The sequence below is a fragment of the Zootoca vivipara genome, chromosome 1 (assembly GCF_965207765.1).
Source record: "Zootoca vivipara chromosome 1, rZooViv2.hap1.1, whole genome shotgun sequence".
NCBI lineage: Eukaryota > Metazoa > Chordata > Lepidosauria > Squamata > Lacertidae > Zootoca > Zootoca vivipara.
The window spans coordinates 22,693,302-22,710,219 of record NC_142582.1 but is presented as its reverse complement, the minus strand read 5'-3'; the positions used below and the strand labels follow the sequence as shown (position 1 = coordinate 22,710,219).

General features: G+C 44.8%; 1 protein-coding gene across 2 annotated transcripts in view; it reads right to left on the bottom strand.

The window, feature by feature from the left end:
* Positions 1-16,918, bottom strand: part of ITGA4 (integrin subunit alpha 4) — a 53,733-nt gene that overhangs the window by 34,101 nt on the left and 2,714 nt on the right. For both annotated transcript variants that reach the window (XM_035133756.3, XM_035133765.3), the window contains exons 3-10: positions 9,936-10,042; positions 9,543-9,669; positions 8,021-8,088; positions 5,901-6,030; positions 4,674-4,759; positions 1,853-1,915; positions 1,621-1,758; positions 33-144 (exon numbers count right to left, since the gene is read on the bottom strand). In XM_035133756.3, coding sequence (XP_034989647.3) covers positions 33-144; positions 1,621-1,758; positions 1,853-1,915; positions 4,674-4,759; positions 5,901-6,030; positions 8,021-8,088; positions 9,543-9,669; positions 9,936-10,042 — 831 coding nt within the window. The remainder of the gene's footprint in view (positions 1-32; positions 145-1,620; positions 1,759-1,852; positions 1,916-4,673; positions 4,760-5,900; positions 6,031-8,020; positions 8,089-9,542; positions 9,670-9,935; positions 10,043-16,918) is intronic.

The following is a 16,918-nucleotide window of genomic DNA, read 5'->3' as shown; positions in this document are numbered from 1 at the left end:
ATACCTAGTTTTAAATCATTAGGACATTATACCTTCAAAGCCATCGTTATCCATGTCTCCTAAATTGGCAATGGCATCTCCAAACCTCGCTGCGTACAAATCATTCCCAGCCAGTGCCGTCTCCAGCTCTAGCATCTTCCCTCCCTATAGGAAAGGAAATAATAATTCTACTTTGTAGCAGGGCTCCTATTGTATGGGGATACAATTAAGGGAAACACTTCAGAAGAGAAACAGTCCATGTTGAAATCTTCAGCGTATGGGAGACCAACACGCTACACCAGGGGTCCCCAAACTAAGGCCAGATGTGGCCCACATGAGCCAATTGTGTGGCCCCTGACGGCCCCCGCCGCCCGCTCTTACTGGTGCACCGCAGTGCGGTTGCCCACCTCCGGGTTGGCGCAACACCAAAAATAGCTTGTGTGCACGTGCACAAGCTATTTCTGCCACTGCACCGACCCAGAAGTGTACCGGAAATGACGCCTGCGCATGCGCAGAAGCCATTTCCGGCGGCGCCCCACACCAGAAAAAGTGAGTGCGCACGTGTATGGGAGTGCTCCCCCCCCACCCTCCGGGCGATTGGCTCCGGAGGAACCGGCCCGAAGCCAGGTAAGTTTGGGGACCCCTGTGCTACACACACAAGAACAACATATAACCTTCCACAAGAGTGTTTCCGTGTGGAACGTGAGCCGAAGTATGGTGGGGGAAGAATGTTTGCACCAAGGAGCTTGCTCTAGAAAAGCGAGCTTCCTGTGCAACTTACAATTCTCATCTTCTACAGTATCGGGAGGTATTTAATGCTTGATGTTTTTATTATGTTTTTAGATATGCTGTAAGCTGCCCAGAGTGGCTGGGGGAACCCAGCCAAATGGGCGGGGTATATTAATAATCATGGGGAGAGTCAACTTTAATAGAGAAGTTCACCACAATAGACATTCAACACCTAATATATCTGTGTTTGGGGTGGGAGGAGCTGTAGGTAGGGATGAACAAATCTATGAATTTCAGTTTCTCATTTTTCTGGCCCTTTTTCAGCTCTCCACATTTCTGAATCAGTTTGCAACTTATTATTTTCTAGAAAGGTATCGTAAAAGCTTGTCGGCTCATTTCAGGACAAATTTCGCCTCATACAATTTTGGTATGCATTTTTGCTTAAAACTGTTTTCTAGCAATTTCCCTCCACATAAATCATTTTTATGCACACTTCCCCCTGTTATACAAGCAATCCCCCCCATTTAAACGCATTTTACTCGCGTGTGACTGCATATTCCAGAAAGGGTTCAGTTCCTTGCCCTTGCTTAAATTGGTCCTAGTCTTTTCAGTACATGCAGATGCCAATGAGATAGTGTGTTTACTCATAACATATGATGGGGCAATGAATGCACAAGGGTTGATATTTTTTTCCTGGTAGGTTTTCTGTGATAAAATGAGTGAGATTCATCAGGGGACGCTTTCCCCATCACCGCATCCCGATGTCAGAAAAACCTCTGCTCATTATAGTTCTCCCTGTAGGAAGTTGTCAAAGGCTCAAGAGCCCTGTGGAGAAAAGCTGGTCCTATGAACAGGGCACCAGCCACCCCTTGGAATCAAACTACCAACGGGTTAAAATAAAGCAATACTTACGGAGCCTGAGTTGATGTAAACATACACTCTTCCTTCTTCCCTGATTTTACTGTGCATTGGGGCGCCAACCAGTAAGTCTGAGAGCCCATCCCCATTGAGATCCACAGCGCAGACAGTAGCTCCAAAATAAGAACCAAGCTGGCCATACACAAGAGAGAGAGAGACATAATTAGCTAGTCCTCAAGGTGAAAACACTGCAGGCAACAGTCTCAGCCTTTAAACAATGCATTACCTTTTTGCCCTTTAATTCAGACAAAATCGAAAGCTTTTTCTGTTCAATTTTAAAAACGTATGCCTAAAATAAAGAGAAAAAGAAGTTAGCTGGGCATGTGGGGGTGAGGGGGGGAGCATTCAACATGCAGTAGAAGGAGGCAAACCAAAACCAGCTGGCCAAGAACAGCACTCCAACTCTGCATTCAAGCTCAAGGAGCTATCAACTCAATACCCTGCCTTTGGCAATGGCAACATCTGGTCACCTCCAATAGCAGGAATGGGGGGAACCTCAGGCCAGAGCACCAAATGTGGCCCTCCTGGCCTCCCCACGTGGCCCTCTTGAGTCTCCCAGGCTATACCTCCTCCTCACCCACACCCACTGTCTCTAGGTCACACCCATACCTGCCAAGTTGCTGTCGGAGAAATAAGGGACCGGGCCGGAAGTAGCAGACCGGAAGTAGCGCTGCCGCCATTTTGGAACTGGGCAGAGCATGCTCAGAAGTGACTTTTGATGCTGCTTTGCCCAGTTCCAAAATGGCCACCGCGCCAGAAGTCGCACTGCAGCCATTTTGGAACTGGGCAGAGCAGCATCAAAAGTCGCTTCTGAGCATGCTCCGCCCAGTTCCAAAATGGCCGCTGCGCCAGAATAAACCAGGAAAAAACAAAAAATCTGTTTTTCCAGCTAGGAACAGCTGGAAAAACGGGGATTTCCTGGGGAATACGGGAGACTTGGCAGCTATGGTCACACCCCTCACCAGCCCTACTTTGCACCATCCTTGAGTATGTTTGTTTGCCTGGCTGGAATGTGTCCTTGAAATCTGGTGATGACCCTTGCTTGCCTGGGTGGATGGATGTGTGAGCACGCATAGAAACTAGCCTGCATTAATTGCTCTGCCTACTTTTGCCTCTGATAGGCTCCACCTATCATTGTTACACATTCCCCAGAAAGTTGCCCAGAAGGCAACTCTGCACACAAGACCAGAGTTTTCATACTGCATCTTTTTGCTTTCAATGCTGGGCTTTGTTGCAAGGTCAGCTATGTCCAGAGCTTGGACTTTTAAGGTGAATTTGGTCTTGAAGAAGAAGAAGAAGAAGAAGAAGAAGAAGAAGAAGAAGAAGTCACCCCACTACTGTATTTTGATACAGTACAGTCGTACCTTGGATCCCGAACGCCTTGGTACTTGGACGTTTGGGCTCCTGAATGCTGCAAACCCAGAAGTGGTCCGGTTTGCGAATGTTCTGTGGAACCCGAATGTCCGACGGGGTTTCTGTGGCTTCTGATTGGCTGCAGGAGCTTCCTGCAGCCAATAAGAAGCCGAGCTTTGGTTTCCAAACATTTTGGAAGTTGAATGGACTTCCGGAACGGATTCCGTTCAACTTCCAAGGTACGACTGTTCACAGACTGCACCATTCCCTGCTGTCCCTTATCAGATCTGCGTTGCAGCTTAGCAAAAGCCTCTCTCCACCTTGGGTTAACTACAGCTCTCTTCATGTGTTATGCACAGATGAGGGACAAGTGTGGAGGAAGCAACAGTGGGGCCAACAGGTTTGGAACCATGCCCAAGTAATGCTGACCAAGGTTCTTCCTTGCATGGGAATGTGGAGGGAGACTCGCAGCACAGAAGTTATTCTCAGCATGACAGTAGAAGCAGGGCTAAATGTACGGCCCTGCAGGTGTGCAATGTTAGGGTGATGACTTTTTCATATATATTTTCTCAAAAATTATTTCCTGTAGCACAAATGGATGAACATTTGCCTATTGATGACTAAAATGAGGTATATTCCATTGAAATATTAAAAAAAGGTCACACACAAACCGTTTTTAATTTTTTTGTATGCCGTTTTACCATTTTATGAAATTGTATTAACAATTCTATATATATTTCGTATCAAATTTGGACACAACACCACATTCCACAATGGGGAGCGTTCTTAGCAACATAGGGCATACGAATGTCACACCTGCACAAGGTAAAAGCCCCTTTTGGGACCTCAAAACTGAGCCAGCAGACCCTGCCGGGCATGCTGGGAAAAGAACCTACAGGAGAGGTAGCAAAACATCGCCCTCTAGCGGCATCTATACTGTTACTGCAGCTAAAAAAAGCTTCCTTGTGTGTTTGATGACCCTATATAATGTTGTATATATGTGACTCTAAAGCTTGGGTTCAATTTTATATCTGCTTACAGTGACTTCAAAAATGGTCAAAAAACTGATAAATAAATTTTTTTAAATCATTTTGTGTGTGAGGTTTTTTTTTAATCAAATCTCTTTGAAAGTAAGATTTTATCTAATCTTTAATGAAAGCTCATCGAATTATGATACAGGGAAATGAGGTTGTAAAAAAGTCATCACCCTATTGTGGATCCATCCTCTGTAGCAAAGCAGCACATGGCTGGCAGCTCAGAGGTGTCAGCTCCTGAAACTTCTGCTGTTAAGTGTACACAGTTTTGAATTAAATTTTTTAATTGATTTTACATAATAAGATTTTACATAATAACAAAAACCATACACATACATAACATATTTTACACATTCTCCTACCCCCCTCCAAGAGCCCTCTTCTCCCACAAGAGAATCCCCTGAAGGGTAGGCAATCGAATGTGGGTCATTTTATAGTTGGGTCTGTACACAGTTTTGAATGCCATCAGCCACTTCCCAGCTCAAATGCAACATTGACAGCTGTGGTCATGGGGACAAACAAGTCATACAGGTCAATCTGATTCCTGTTGCTTGGCTGTCATGGAAGCTCTGACAGCCACCTCTCCTTCGCTGCTGCAAAGTGCTAATTCCTTTCTCATCATTCTGTGAGATGTATATACATGGATATATTAATTCTTACTTTACCAGTCTGCTCCTGTTGGGGTGCACCGCCAATTACTTCAGAACTATTCCGCGACAGGAAACGACCAGCTCCAACAGAGTAGCCTGTCCATTAAGAGAGCAGGGAGAGATGGCGGTAAAGGTCCCGGGTTCTATGCAACGCAGAACATTCCACCCAATCCCCAATAAACGAATGAAGTTAAGGAAAATATTTCATTTAATAAATACTTCAGTGCTGATTCACACAGCTATCTGGGATCAAGACAATGGCTTGAAAAGCAGGCTCAGCTGTGTATCACTAAGATAACTGGTTATGCACACCCAACACTTTATGGAAAATGTTGTCCAAAATAATGTCACCATTAATGCCATTTTGCAAGCTACTCTGCTGAAAGCTTGACACAGTGGCTAGGGGTAAAGGGCCACATAACTGGCCCTTACCTATTGCAAGCTAACAGGCACACATCCTTTAAAAACACTTGTCAAAAAAAGCTGTAGGTTGTTGTGAGCAAGTTCATGCCTCAGTTTTATTTCTTCAGCTGTAAAATGGGAACTACTTTCCTATTAGGACTGCTATAAGGCTAAATGCAGTGAAATGAACTGGGCATGTGCTCATACAAAATGAAAGGGAGAGGAGAATATCACTGAGATTTATTAAGATATACTAAGCATATTCAGAAGGGTCAAGGCAAGTTCGCTTATCTCGAAGATACATGTTGTAATCCAGTAGGGAAGATGCATCATATGAGCACCTCTCTCTCTCTCTCTCTCTCTCTCTCTCTCTCTCTCTCTCTCTCTCTCTCTCTCTCTCATCAGGTCAGACATGCATTGGGATGCAAGGTTTCCAAATGCAATCTCCATTTTTCCTCCACTGCAGACTGGGATGAACTTTCCTGCCGTTCTTGCAGTATGGATGCTAACATGCTCCCGGTTTGCCCTCTTAGGTCGCTAGTTGTGGTCAACACCTCATGATGCACGACCATCTCCGACTGAACTACAAAAATGAAACTTGCTCAAACCCTTCATGTTAGAACAATCACATTTTTATATTTCCTCTGGGTTTCCTCTGTTTGGAAATAAAATAAAAAGAAGCCTCTCACAAACAAGTGCTAACAGGTTTTCCCCCTACCATTTCTACCACAAATAGCGAAAGCGATCATAGATAGCCAGGAGAAGCATGCTTTCAGAAACTGTATTAAACCAAAGTTCCATATGAAAGCATGTTGACAAAACATATTTCAGTTACCTAGATAACTCCCAGACTTTACTTGATTATTGTCGTCTACGTATGAAAGGTAGGTATTTGCTGTTTTATTGTATACAAAGATGGATCCAGTCCAATAATATGATCCTGGAGCTCCCATAATAATTAAATCCTGGAAGAAAACAGAAAGCTTAAGTCTTAAGTTCTTAAAGATAATCAGAGTCAGTCATATTTATTCCTGCTCTGCTTTAAAGCCTGCAGCATTACCTAGTCCTGGACACATTAGTTCAACTGGTAACGTCATTTAGTAGGTACAATCAAGTCAAAGCCCATTATCTTTCGTTTTCTATATTTGAAAATATACCAGCTCTTCCTCTGCTAAAGATTAAGTCTGCAAGCAACTCCAAATGGGCTGCGAGCTAATGAAAAAACTGCCCTCCTCTGCAGAATATTTAAGAACGTATAGTTCTTATACAGAACATAAAGATGCACAGTGAGGTACAGTGATCTTTACAAGCCCAAAGGGAATGCTTTCAGAACTTATTACTGCTATGGATAGGTTAAATCTGAATCAGGCAATAAAATCTTATGTTCCGTTATATTATTTATATCTTTTTTGAAATAAAGAAGGTAAGTCTATTTTTTTTATATAAAAAAATACAGCTCATGGTGCATGTTAAAAATTGTGCTGTGGAGAAATCCGTCTGCTCCAAAATACATTGCCTTTGGAACAGTGGTCTGTTACTCTGGCAATGGCGCAAGTAGTCATTTATACTACTGCACCTGAAGCATGACTGCATTCTTCAGGAATGGAGCAGAGCCAGCTCATAGGTCAACCCCGACTCCCTTGCAATTACAAGGTGAAGCTACGGGACCAAAAAAATAATAAAATAATAAAAATGCAGCTGTAGATGCTGCATAATAAAGGCCCCAGCTATGCGACACAATGACCTGTGTGTTGAACACAAGGTGTGTGTGAGAGAGTTGGGGGAGAGCTCTGGCATAGCAACATGACAATAGCGCAGTGCCACAGACTGGTTGGGTGCAGAGGAATGGTGGGAGTTTCCAGCTGGGGAACCCCCAAGGGAGGAAGGCTCAGAGCTGGGGGATTATTGGTTGGATGGGTCTTGGGAGGAGGAGGTGTTGTCAGAAGCTGAAGGGGGTAACAGGGCTTAGTGAGCCCGGAGAGTCTGTGGCAGAGAGAAGTCCAGAATCAGAGGCAGAAGCTGAAGCAGGAGAGTAGGATGAGGGCAGCCAAGAGAAAGAGTTGAGTCAGGCTGGTGCAGAGTCACGGGTGTCTCCCCCTCCTGTTGCGATGAGCCCCCTTCCTCCCTTGTCTCCCAGAACCAGAAGAGGCATGAAAAGGGTGGAGGAGAGGTTGGTTTCACGCAGGCACACTCTCCAATTGCTTGGGGAAAGCCCTGGAGAGGAGCAAATGGCTTTGGTGAGGAGGGGACTTTCAGTCTTGGCAACTGTGCTGTGCACAGACACTCCACCAAGTCTATGCAGATTGTGTTTCAGCCAATAATGCGTTAACTCCATCTTGAATGGTGTTGTTTACTGCCGGCTCACTCCTGACACACAATTGTGCGGAATCTCAGCTTGGTGCCCAAAGGCAGCCCTCCAGGCCTCAGTGTGTGGCACTCCCCACATACAGGAATCTCCCCAGGCACACCCCTCATTGGCTCTGCTTCACTCCTTCATTGGGTGTTTTTGCCAGGCTGAAATTTGTCTTTGATCTCAGGCTAAGCCTCTTGCTTGCCTGGAGAGAGGACAGAGAAGAGTGTGTTGTTCCACTTCCTTTTGCCTCAGGCCCCTGGAAGCCTCCTCAGCAACCTTTTTTCAGCTGTGGGCCGGTCCACTGTCCCTCAGACCATGTGGTGGGCTGGACTATATTTTTTTGGGGGGGATGAACGAATTCCTATGCCCCCAAAATAACCCAGAGATGCATTTTAAATAAAAGCATGCATTCTACTCATGTAAAAACACGCTGATTCCTGGACCATCCACGGGCCAGATTGAGAAGGCGATTGGGCCGCATCCGGCCCACAGGCCTTAGGTTGCCTTCCCCTGGTCTAAAATGAGACTAATATACAATGAGAGGATAAAACACACACAAATCCAAAGCTTTAACAGGAAAGCAATATTTTTAAAACACACACCTCTGTGTAAAATGATGCTATCCCAGCCTGGCATGATCCGTATTTGTCTCCATATTTGTTCCAGTAATCTGAATATTCACAACAAAATATGGGGGGGTGAGGGGGTGGGGACAGAGGGTATGTATAAACAACAAGCAACTAAAAACAATAATCCTCCATGAATAATATCACAAATTCTCCACAGCTGTTTGATAAAGGAGTTTGGGATTAACTAGAACTCCTGGCATCCAACAGCAAGGCAATATCCCACTTAATGATATCAGAAGAATAAGGGATTTGAAAAGGGTCCTATTCGAAATGTATTGTCATTGCTCAACCTTGCTTTCAAAGCTCTGGTTTAAAGGATTCCAATAAAACCAGCAAACTCATTTTCGACACTGTTCGTTCTAATCAACTAGAATGCCAACGTCACTGTTTTTAACAGGCTTCGCAGATAAGATGTGTTGGCAGCATTGCTGTTTCTCCCCCTCCCATCTATAATTTCGGGAAATCGCTGGTAGGAAGAACTAGAGAACTTTATGGGAAGAGAAGCTAAGTGATGGCACAAGCTCAAAGTGTGGATCTAAAGCAGTGTTTCCCAAACTTGGGTCTCCAGCTGCTTTTGGACTACAATTCCCTGACCACTGGTCTTGCAAGCTAGGGCTGATGGGAGTTGTAGTCCAAAACAGCTGGAGACCCAAGTTTGGGAAACACTGATCTAAAGAAACACAGGGAGTGCCCTGGCAGGTCAGCGGATGTCCCAGTGAGAGACACTTTGCTCATTCCTAGTCATAACCCTTTCTGAAGCTGGCACCTTCCAAATGTTGCTCCTGTCATTCTTGACCACTAGCAATGTTGGCTAGGGATGATGAAAGATATAGTTCAAAATATCTGGAGGACACCAAGTTAGAGGAGGCTGGTCTAGAATCAAATGTGGGAAGCAGAATGGAAGGAATCAGTTTCCTTCCATCCTGCACAATGAACTGGTAGGGCATGATTTCTCCCTGGTATGTGCTGTATCTAAAGCAATGGTGGTCTGGCATTGTCAACAGCTCAACTCCACTCTGAACTAAAGTTCAGGGCAAGTATTTTTTCCCCCAGGGAGAATCAGACTCTGTTGACCAAGTCTCTCCTGCCTTGGGTATATCATGCAGGAAACCACTCCAGGGGAAGAATAGCTGGGTTGCTTCTCTGTCCCTCAACCTCCCTAAACGTTCCAACATGGCCTCCTATATGGATGATGTCTGAATCATTTGTGAGGGCAAGAGGGTTTTTTAAAAAATAACAATAAAGCCATGTTTGTAATCATAATCACTGTATAATCAACACCCATTATAACAGTGCATTTAAAAGACTTTGCCTCATTTTTGTTAAAAACATATTTTTTTCGTAGCAACCATGGCAGCCTCAAAAAAGCTTTTAAAAGTTGGAGGCCAACGTTTGGCTTTCTCAGTTATAGAAAGTTGAGTATTTGCTTGCTGAAAATGAGTGTTCCTCATAATGCATCGTTTACTTCTATCTGTCCAGCCGCACTGACACTTACTCGTATAGCAAGGACATATTCTTCGACTCAGCAGCGTCCGAAAATTGGAAGGTATCTCATAACAAATGCCGTAGGGAAATTTGTGCGCTGAGATGTAATATACATTTTTCCATCGGTGTCCACAGGCCTAATTAAAAAGAAAAGTGTGATTATCACGAAAGTTGCATGAAGAGAAAGCACTTGAGACACAAGCCTTTCACCGGATGGGGCCATTAATTCACCTGGCTCCATGTCATCTGAACAACCTGGCAAGCAGCTCACCAAAATCTCAGACCAAGCTTCTTACCTGGACTTCCCTGGAGATGTCAGGAATTGAACCAGGAAACATCTGCACGAAAAGCACTGAGATATGACCCTTCCCCAAAATATTGGGGAATGTAAGACAATACTTACAACAATGGATCCATTTTCTCCTGGCTGCCTAGACAAACTCACGCCCATCCACTGATTGTCTCTTTCTTCTATACAGGTTTTCCCACACTTCTCTCCTTTTGGGTCACCTTAAACCAGAAAGAGAGGAAAAATTAGCACACGCGTAGCCATCTTTCAGAACATATGAACCACACTTCCACTGCATTCCTACCCTTGATGGGCATAATTCAAAATTTAGCCAGCATAGTGATGTTATGACGGTGCAACATTCACATTGCACTAAATAATAATAATAATAATAATAATAATAATAATAATAATAATAATTTATTACTTATACCCCACCCATCTGGCTGGGTTTCCCCAGCCACTCTGGGCGGCTTCCAACAGAAAAATGAAATAAAATAATCTATTAAACATTAAAAGCCTCCCTAAACAGGGCTGCCTTCAGATGTCTTCTAAAAATCTGGTGGTTGTTGTTCTCCTTGACATCTGATGGGAGGGCGTTCCACAGGGCGGGCGCCACCACTGAGAAGGCCCTCCGCCTGGTTCCCTGCAACTTGGCTTCTCACAACGAGGGAACCACCAGAAGGACATCGGTACTGGACCTCAGTGTCCGGGCAGAACGATGGGGGTGGAGACGCTCCTTCAGATAAAGTGATTGCAAGCTCTTGACCATCACAGTGGTGCCAACGTAAACAAGGGTGGTCTCAGGACACGGTGAGAGAGGAGCAGCGAAGTGGGCAGTTTCTTGCTTAGTTTGTTCCAGCTTCCTAAGTCACACTTACAAATTGAATGGCATAAGCAAACACACTCCTGTTGGAGGCAACAGGGGTGGTAGAGGATAGGATTTATTTTCTCGTATAACAATAGGAAACTCATTTTCTAAGTGAGGTTCTTTATGCCACAATCACACCATCCACTCACAAGGAGGAGGTATCAGCAAGCCCATGGAAACACCCAAAACCTGCATAAGTGCTTTGGGTTAAGTATGCTTCAGGTTAAGTACGGAATTCCAGAAGCAATTACACTCATACCTCAGGTTAAGTATGCTTCAGGTTGAGTACTCCACGGACCCGTCTGGAACGGATTAATTCACTTTCCATTACTTTCAATGGGAAAGTTCGCTTTGGGTTAAGTACACTTCAGGTTAAGTACAGACTTCTGGAACCAATTGTGTACTTATACCGAGGTACCACTGTACTTATCATTTTCAGAGAAAGTTTACAGAACCAAGTAGCACATAGGGTTGCCAGACTCAATAGAGGACAGGACTTCTGTGCATTTAATTGCCCTGCTCTCTTTTGAGTCCGGAAACCTTAAAGAGAAACAAGCAGATGCTTTGCTTGGAAATTAAACAGAGGGTCTGCTGGTTTCTCTTTAAGGTTTCCAGACTCAAAAGAGAGCAGGGCAATTAAATGCACAGAAGTCCTGTCCTCTATTGAGTCTGGCAACCCTAGTAGCACAGAAAGACAAAAAAGGAAGGTATGCAGCTGCCTCCAACATAAAAACACTTGACAAGTAAGGAACTGTAAGAACTTAAGAAGCACAGTACTGGATCAGGCCCAAAGCCCACTGACCCAGCATCCTGTTCTCACAAGTGGCCAGCCAGATGGCTAGGGAAGCAGGACTTGAGCACAACAGTGCTTTTCCCTACTTGTAATTCACTTCTGTGGGATACCACATTTTGCAGGTAAAATTTCCTCTGCTGAGGGAGCATGATTACAGTATATCCAATAGTGAACTTGGGTCCAATAGTGAACTTGGGCAGTTATGTGCCTTTTCCGTTTGCAAACTAAATGGGACCATCCCAAAAATAAGGTATTAAGATCTCAGCTACACTCTTGGTGCTCCAGTTTCAAGCTGTCAGGCTTTAAATAAAAAAAATCATTGCTCATAGCAGTAACATTCCTACATAAAACCGAAAAGCAAAAAAATTAAGTGATGAAATCTTATGCGTCTGGTGACTAATCATGAGGAGAATCTTGCAGAGCCATGACCTTCTGACCCCAACTGCCAACAGATGAGCCAAAAAAAAGTCACGGTTTCAGATTTAAGCTAATGTGCTTGGGATATTACCACCATATCTTTTTGGGGAGAGGCGGGGGGGGGGGGGACTTGCACTCAGACACAAGTGCATGCACACATACACATGCATATAAATGCACACATTTTACTGCACTTGAATTTAAATACTGTAGCTTGCCTCACATCTGTTTCAGCTCAGCAGCATCACAGCCTGGTCGAAGGAAATGTGTGGAGGGTTATCTAACAAATATATCTAAGCTAGTGGTTTAAGCCGGATGAACTTCCACCCAAAAGGCAGACAGATGAACTATATGGCTCTTACAACATGGCAAGACCAGTGAGTAGGTTTGGCTAGTCTGCACCAACCCCCCTAGAATCATTGCCCCATGCTTCTCATAGAATTAAAAATGCCTCCAGCTTCGCATCCATTCAGAAAACGATTTCTTTCAATAGGCATGACTATATTTCCATGTTTTTCACTTTTTACTGGAGTGCCTCTTTCACATGCTATGCATAAGGCTGCACAATTATCTAACCTACACAAATTTACTTGGGAATAAATCCCATTAAACTCAATTGAGCTTACTTCCGAGTAGACACATAGAAAGTTGCACTGCAAATCTTTAGCTCATACATTTTAAATACTAGTTGTTTCTAAGATCACAAAGGAATTCAGAACTATAAAATGGAAATAACTTTTCTCTTAGTCTCTCTCCCTGCTCCTCGTGATGAAAAATAACATAAAAGGTTAACTGGCTACTTGTTTGGAAGCCTGGTTTGGGAGCTAGCAGTTAGGTGCATGCAAGGTAAATGTTGTGAAATGTTTGGGGAAATGGACATATTTTTTGTGCTGCAAAGGAGCCCTTCATCCAAGCACTTGTTGCCAGGTGGAGGCAGCAGGTGAGACATGGCCAATGGGGAGGCTAAAAAAGGTAAAGGTAAAGGACCCCTGACAGTTAAGTCCAGTCGCAGACAACTCTGGGGGCGCGGCGCTCGTCTCGCTTTACAGACTGAGGGAGCCGGCATTTGTCTGCAGTTTTTCCGGGTCATGTAGCTAGCATGACTAAGCCTCTTCTGGCGAAACCAGAGCAGCGCACAGAAATGGCCTTTACCTTCCCGCCGGAGTGGTACCTATTGATCTACTTGCACTGGCGTGCTTTGGAACTGCTAGGTTGGCAGGAGCTAGGCAGAGCATCGGGAGCTCACCCCACCGCGGGGATTCAAACCACGGACCTTCTGATCGGCAAGCCCAAGACGCTCAGTGGTTTAGACCACAGCGCCACCCACGTCCTACAATGGGAAAGCTACACTTGGATAAAAGGATCCTGTTGCCCTGGGACTGGTGAATTTGAAAGGGTGAGAGGCTTGAGTATTTAAGCAACCCCACGCAGGTCATTTCAGGAGTGTGGAGCATTTTGGCATCAGAGGGTTACCCACCCATCCTGTTTTTGCACCTTAAGCCCAGTTTAGGGTCATCAATAATTAACTGAATGAATAGAGTGAAAGGTTATGAGTCATGCGGGTGAGGAGAGAGTGAGTGTGTGAATTTGGCAGTGCTGTTTGTTTCTGGGTACTATTTGTTAATGTTGTTGCTGTTATTTTATTTATTATGAATGCTGTAGTACTTTGCAAATCCTACAACATGAACTTTGTTGCAATTGTACTGCTTTAGTTGTTCAGTCGATGATATTTTATGGATTGCAATGGCTTTACCGGCGATTTGTTAATTCTTCTATATGATTTCTGTTGCATTTGTGATGTTCTATTATGTTTTCATTATTTGTTGTTAGTAAGCCACTTTGTAATTCATTTGAAATCTAATAAATCAAATCTTCAGACCCAGGAAGGCAGATTTGGTACAAGTGGTTGGGGGTTGAGTATGCTAACAATGCCTTTACCTATTGCTTTAGGGCCAGGATGACCTGCAAACATTGTAACTGGTCAAAATTTGCAGTTTTTATTTCATCACAACTGTGGCAGGTGGAGGAGCAGCCAGGTTAAAAATCCAAAGTTGATGGCCAACATAATTTGGTATCATTTAGGGGAATAATGATAGCTGCCATGTAGACAGACGTGGGTGGATGGACAGCTAGCCTGGTTGCTTGGTTTGGTTGGCTGAAAGTAAGCTGGAATTCCTCTCCATGGAATGGCAGCTTGCCATGTGACCTCAGGAAGCTCAGCAAATGAGGTGGCCCCTGAGGACCAACCAAGCCAGGTCCCAGGGGCTTAGGGATGTTAGGGGGCTCTCCTCTATCACTGGCCTTTACAGGTTCTCCAGTAGTTAGTTCTGAATTTGCATGATTATTTGAAAAATGACCCCAAGAGTCATCTAGTAAACACCCCTACAATGCAGGAATATCAACATGTGGTTTCCCATCCAGTTTGAAACCATACCGGACCCTGCTTAGCTTCCCAAATGTGCTAGCGGTTTTGTCGCTGCACCACTAGAGTTGGGGGTGTACCAGTCATGGTCTCTCTTTTGTCCCCACAAAGATAAATGGCACATTTCACAGGCATGGTTAAAATAGTTCAGTGCTCAATTCAGTTATCTGAAAGTGCCTGGGATCCGAAACCTGCAGGTACACCGACTTCCTATTAACCAGCAATCATCATAACAGTATTCATCCATTTGAGCTAAGGCACGACAGAACACTTACAGGTGCAAGTTCTTCAGCACCATGAGCTTATTCTTATGAATTATTCTTGGGGAATGCAGTTTTCATGAACAATGTCTGAAGCTCGTTATTACATTACCGATCAGAGAACAGCTCCAACTCAAACATGCTTCATGACAGATCAAGTCCATTGCTAGTGCAGCCCCAGTATTTGGATCCTTGCTGGATCAAGAACTAAGTACTTGCTGCTTTTTGAAAGAAGTGAATGTGTTGAGAGACAGTTAACCCTGCAATGGGGATCAGGGGTTGGCATCAAGGCCCATCCCACAGGGTGGGATAACGGACCTCCTTGCTAATGCTGCCTGCTCACTTGTCTCCACTGAAAAGCCAAGTAAACAGTAACAGGCGCAAGTAGCAGGAACAACAGCCTCCTCTTCCACTCTGGGCAGCTGTGCAGACTGGACCCCAAAGATGCCAAGTCAGGGGTGTAGCCAACACAATGCCCATTATTCTTGGTCCCACTGGCTGGAACTGATGGGAAATGGGGAGTCCAACATCATCTATTGAAATATGAATAAGGTAAAGGGACCCCTGACCGTTAGGTCCAGTCGTGGACGACTCTGGGGTTGTGGCGCTCATCTCGCTTTACTGGCCGAGAGAGCCGGTGTACAGTTTCCATGTCACATGACCAGCATGACAAAGCTGCTTCTGGCGAACCAGAGCAGCGCACGGAAATGCCATTTACCTACCCGCCGGAGCGGTACCTATTTATCTATTTGCACTTCGTGCTTTCAAACTGCTAGGTTGGCAGGAGCAGGGACCGAGAAATGGGAGCTCACCCCGCCGGGGGGATTCGAACTGACGACCTTCTGATCGGCAAGCCTTAGGCTCTGTGGTTTAACCCACAGTGGCACCCATGAATAGTTGGTTGCAAAAGCATAGATGTGGAGGGAGGCTCACTCAATAAGGTGGCATACCGAAAGCATTTTGTCCAGAGGCTTGCTGAAGCCCAGAGCCAGAATTGACAGAGACACAAACACAACCAAAAGGGAATGAAGCCCCACATACACAGTGGCGACCCTGACTAGCACTGCGTTTCTCAGTTTGATCCTGCAAAAATGAAGTACCAGCTTCCCTACCATCCCTGGACAGGCGTCACAAAGAAGAGTGTCGCCAGGAGCTTGAGCAAGAGGGTGCCCTGTAAGCAAGCAGTAGGGATGTGGGGATTCTCCCCAGGCTTTTATATTCAAGTGGCAAGTTAAATCAGCTTACACAAGTCTCTGCTGCTTACATATAAACACCTTAGTCTGACCCTTAACATCCCAGGCTGGGAAACCTATCTATGGAGAAGGAACTTGCTTAACGTGACGCGGGACAACGTCTTTCCACTGACAACTGATCTACTCATGAGTGAGCACCACCAGGCCCCTGTTTCAGCAACACTGCTCTTTGCACATGTGGGCAGCACGTGCAGAAGAACAATAGAAGGGTGAATCTGGACAAGAGGAATGGTATGAAGTCCATTCACACAGCCAGCTACTATTCATCAAGTAACGAGAAACAACAAAACGAGGGCTGTTGCTCAGCAGTGCAGCAAAAAGGTCCCCAGTTCAGCCCCCGGGGATTTATTTTAAGTGGAAGAGATATCTGGTCATGGATACATGGCACAACACAAGATTTCCTTCACCTTTGGAGGATAACCTGTTAAGGTTTTGTTCTAGCCGCATGGATTTCAAGATGGTCTCTTTTACTGTTACAACAAAAATTGATGTCAAGGGTGCAGCATTTGGAAAGAGAGTGCCAGCATGCTTAAGAAGCTTGCACATCCTCTCGGTGCCTCAACCTACCTCCGTAAATGGTCTCTTCGTGGGAATGCTTCACACATCACAGAATCATAGCCACCTACCTTATACAAAGTCAGATAATTGGTCCATCTGGGTCAGTATTGCCTACTCTGACCCTCTGGGGTTCCAAATTCTAGCTGAAGATGCTGGGGATTGAACCCAAGACCTTGTCCATGAGCTATGGCCAATCGTTCCACTTATATAACTTATTTGCTTCATAAATTGAAGCTGTGCAAATCTGTGAACAGACTCCAGTGAAAAGCAGTGCAGCCGAGCTCTCTCTCTCTCTCTCTCTCTCTCTCTCTCTCTCTCTCTCTCTCTGTACTGGTTCCTTCACACATGCATGTTACCTCTCAATGTCATGGCCATGAGATGTTAAGGAATCCTTAACTGAAGAAGAAGAATAGACCTTTCATCTAGTCTCCAAATCATCAGCACGCAGGTTTGCAACAGTGCACTGTATTCAGTAAAAGCCTGGAGCCCAAACACTCGCTGTGACCCTTTTTCTTGAATGACT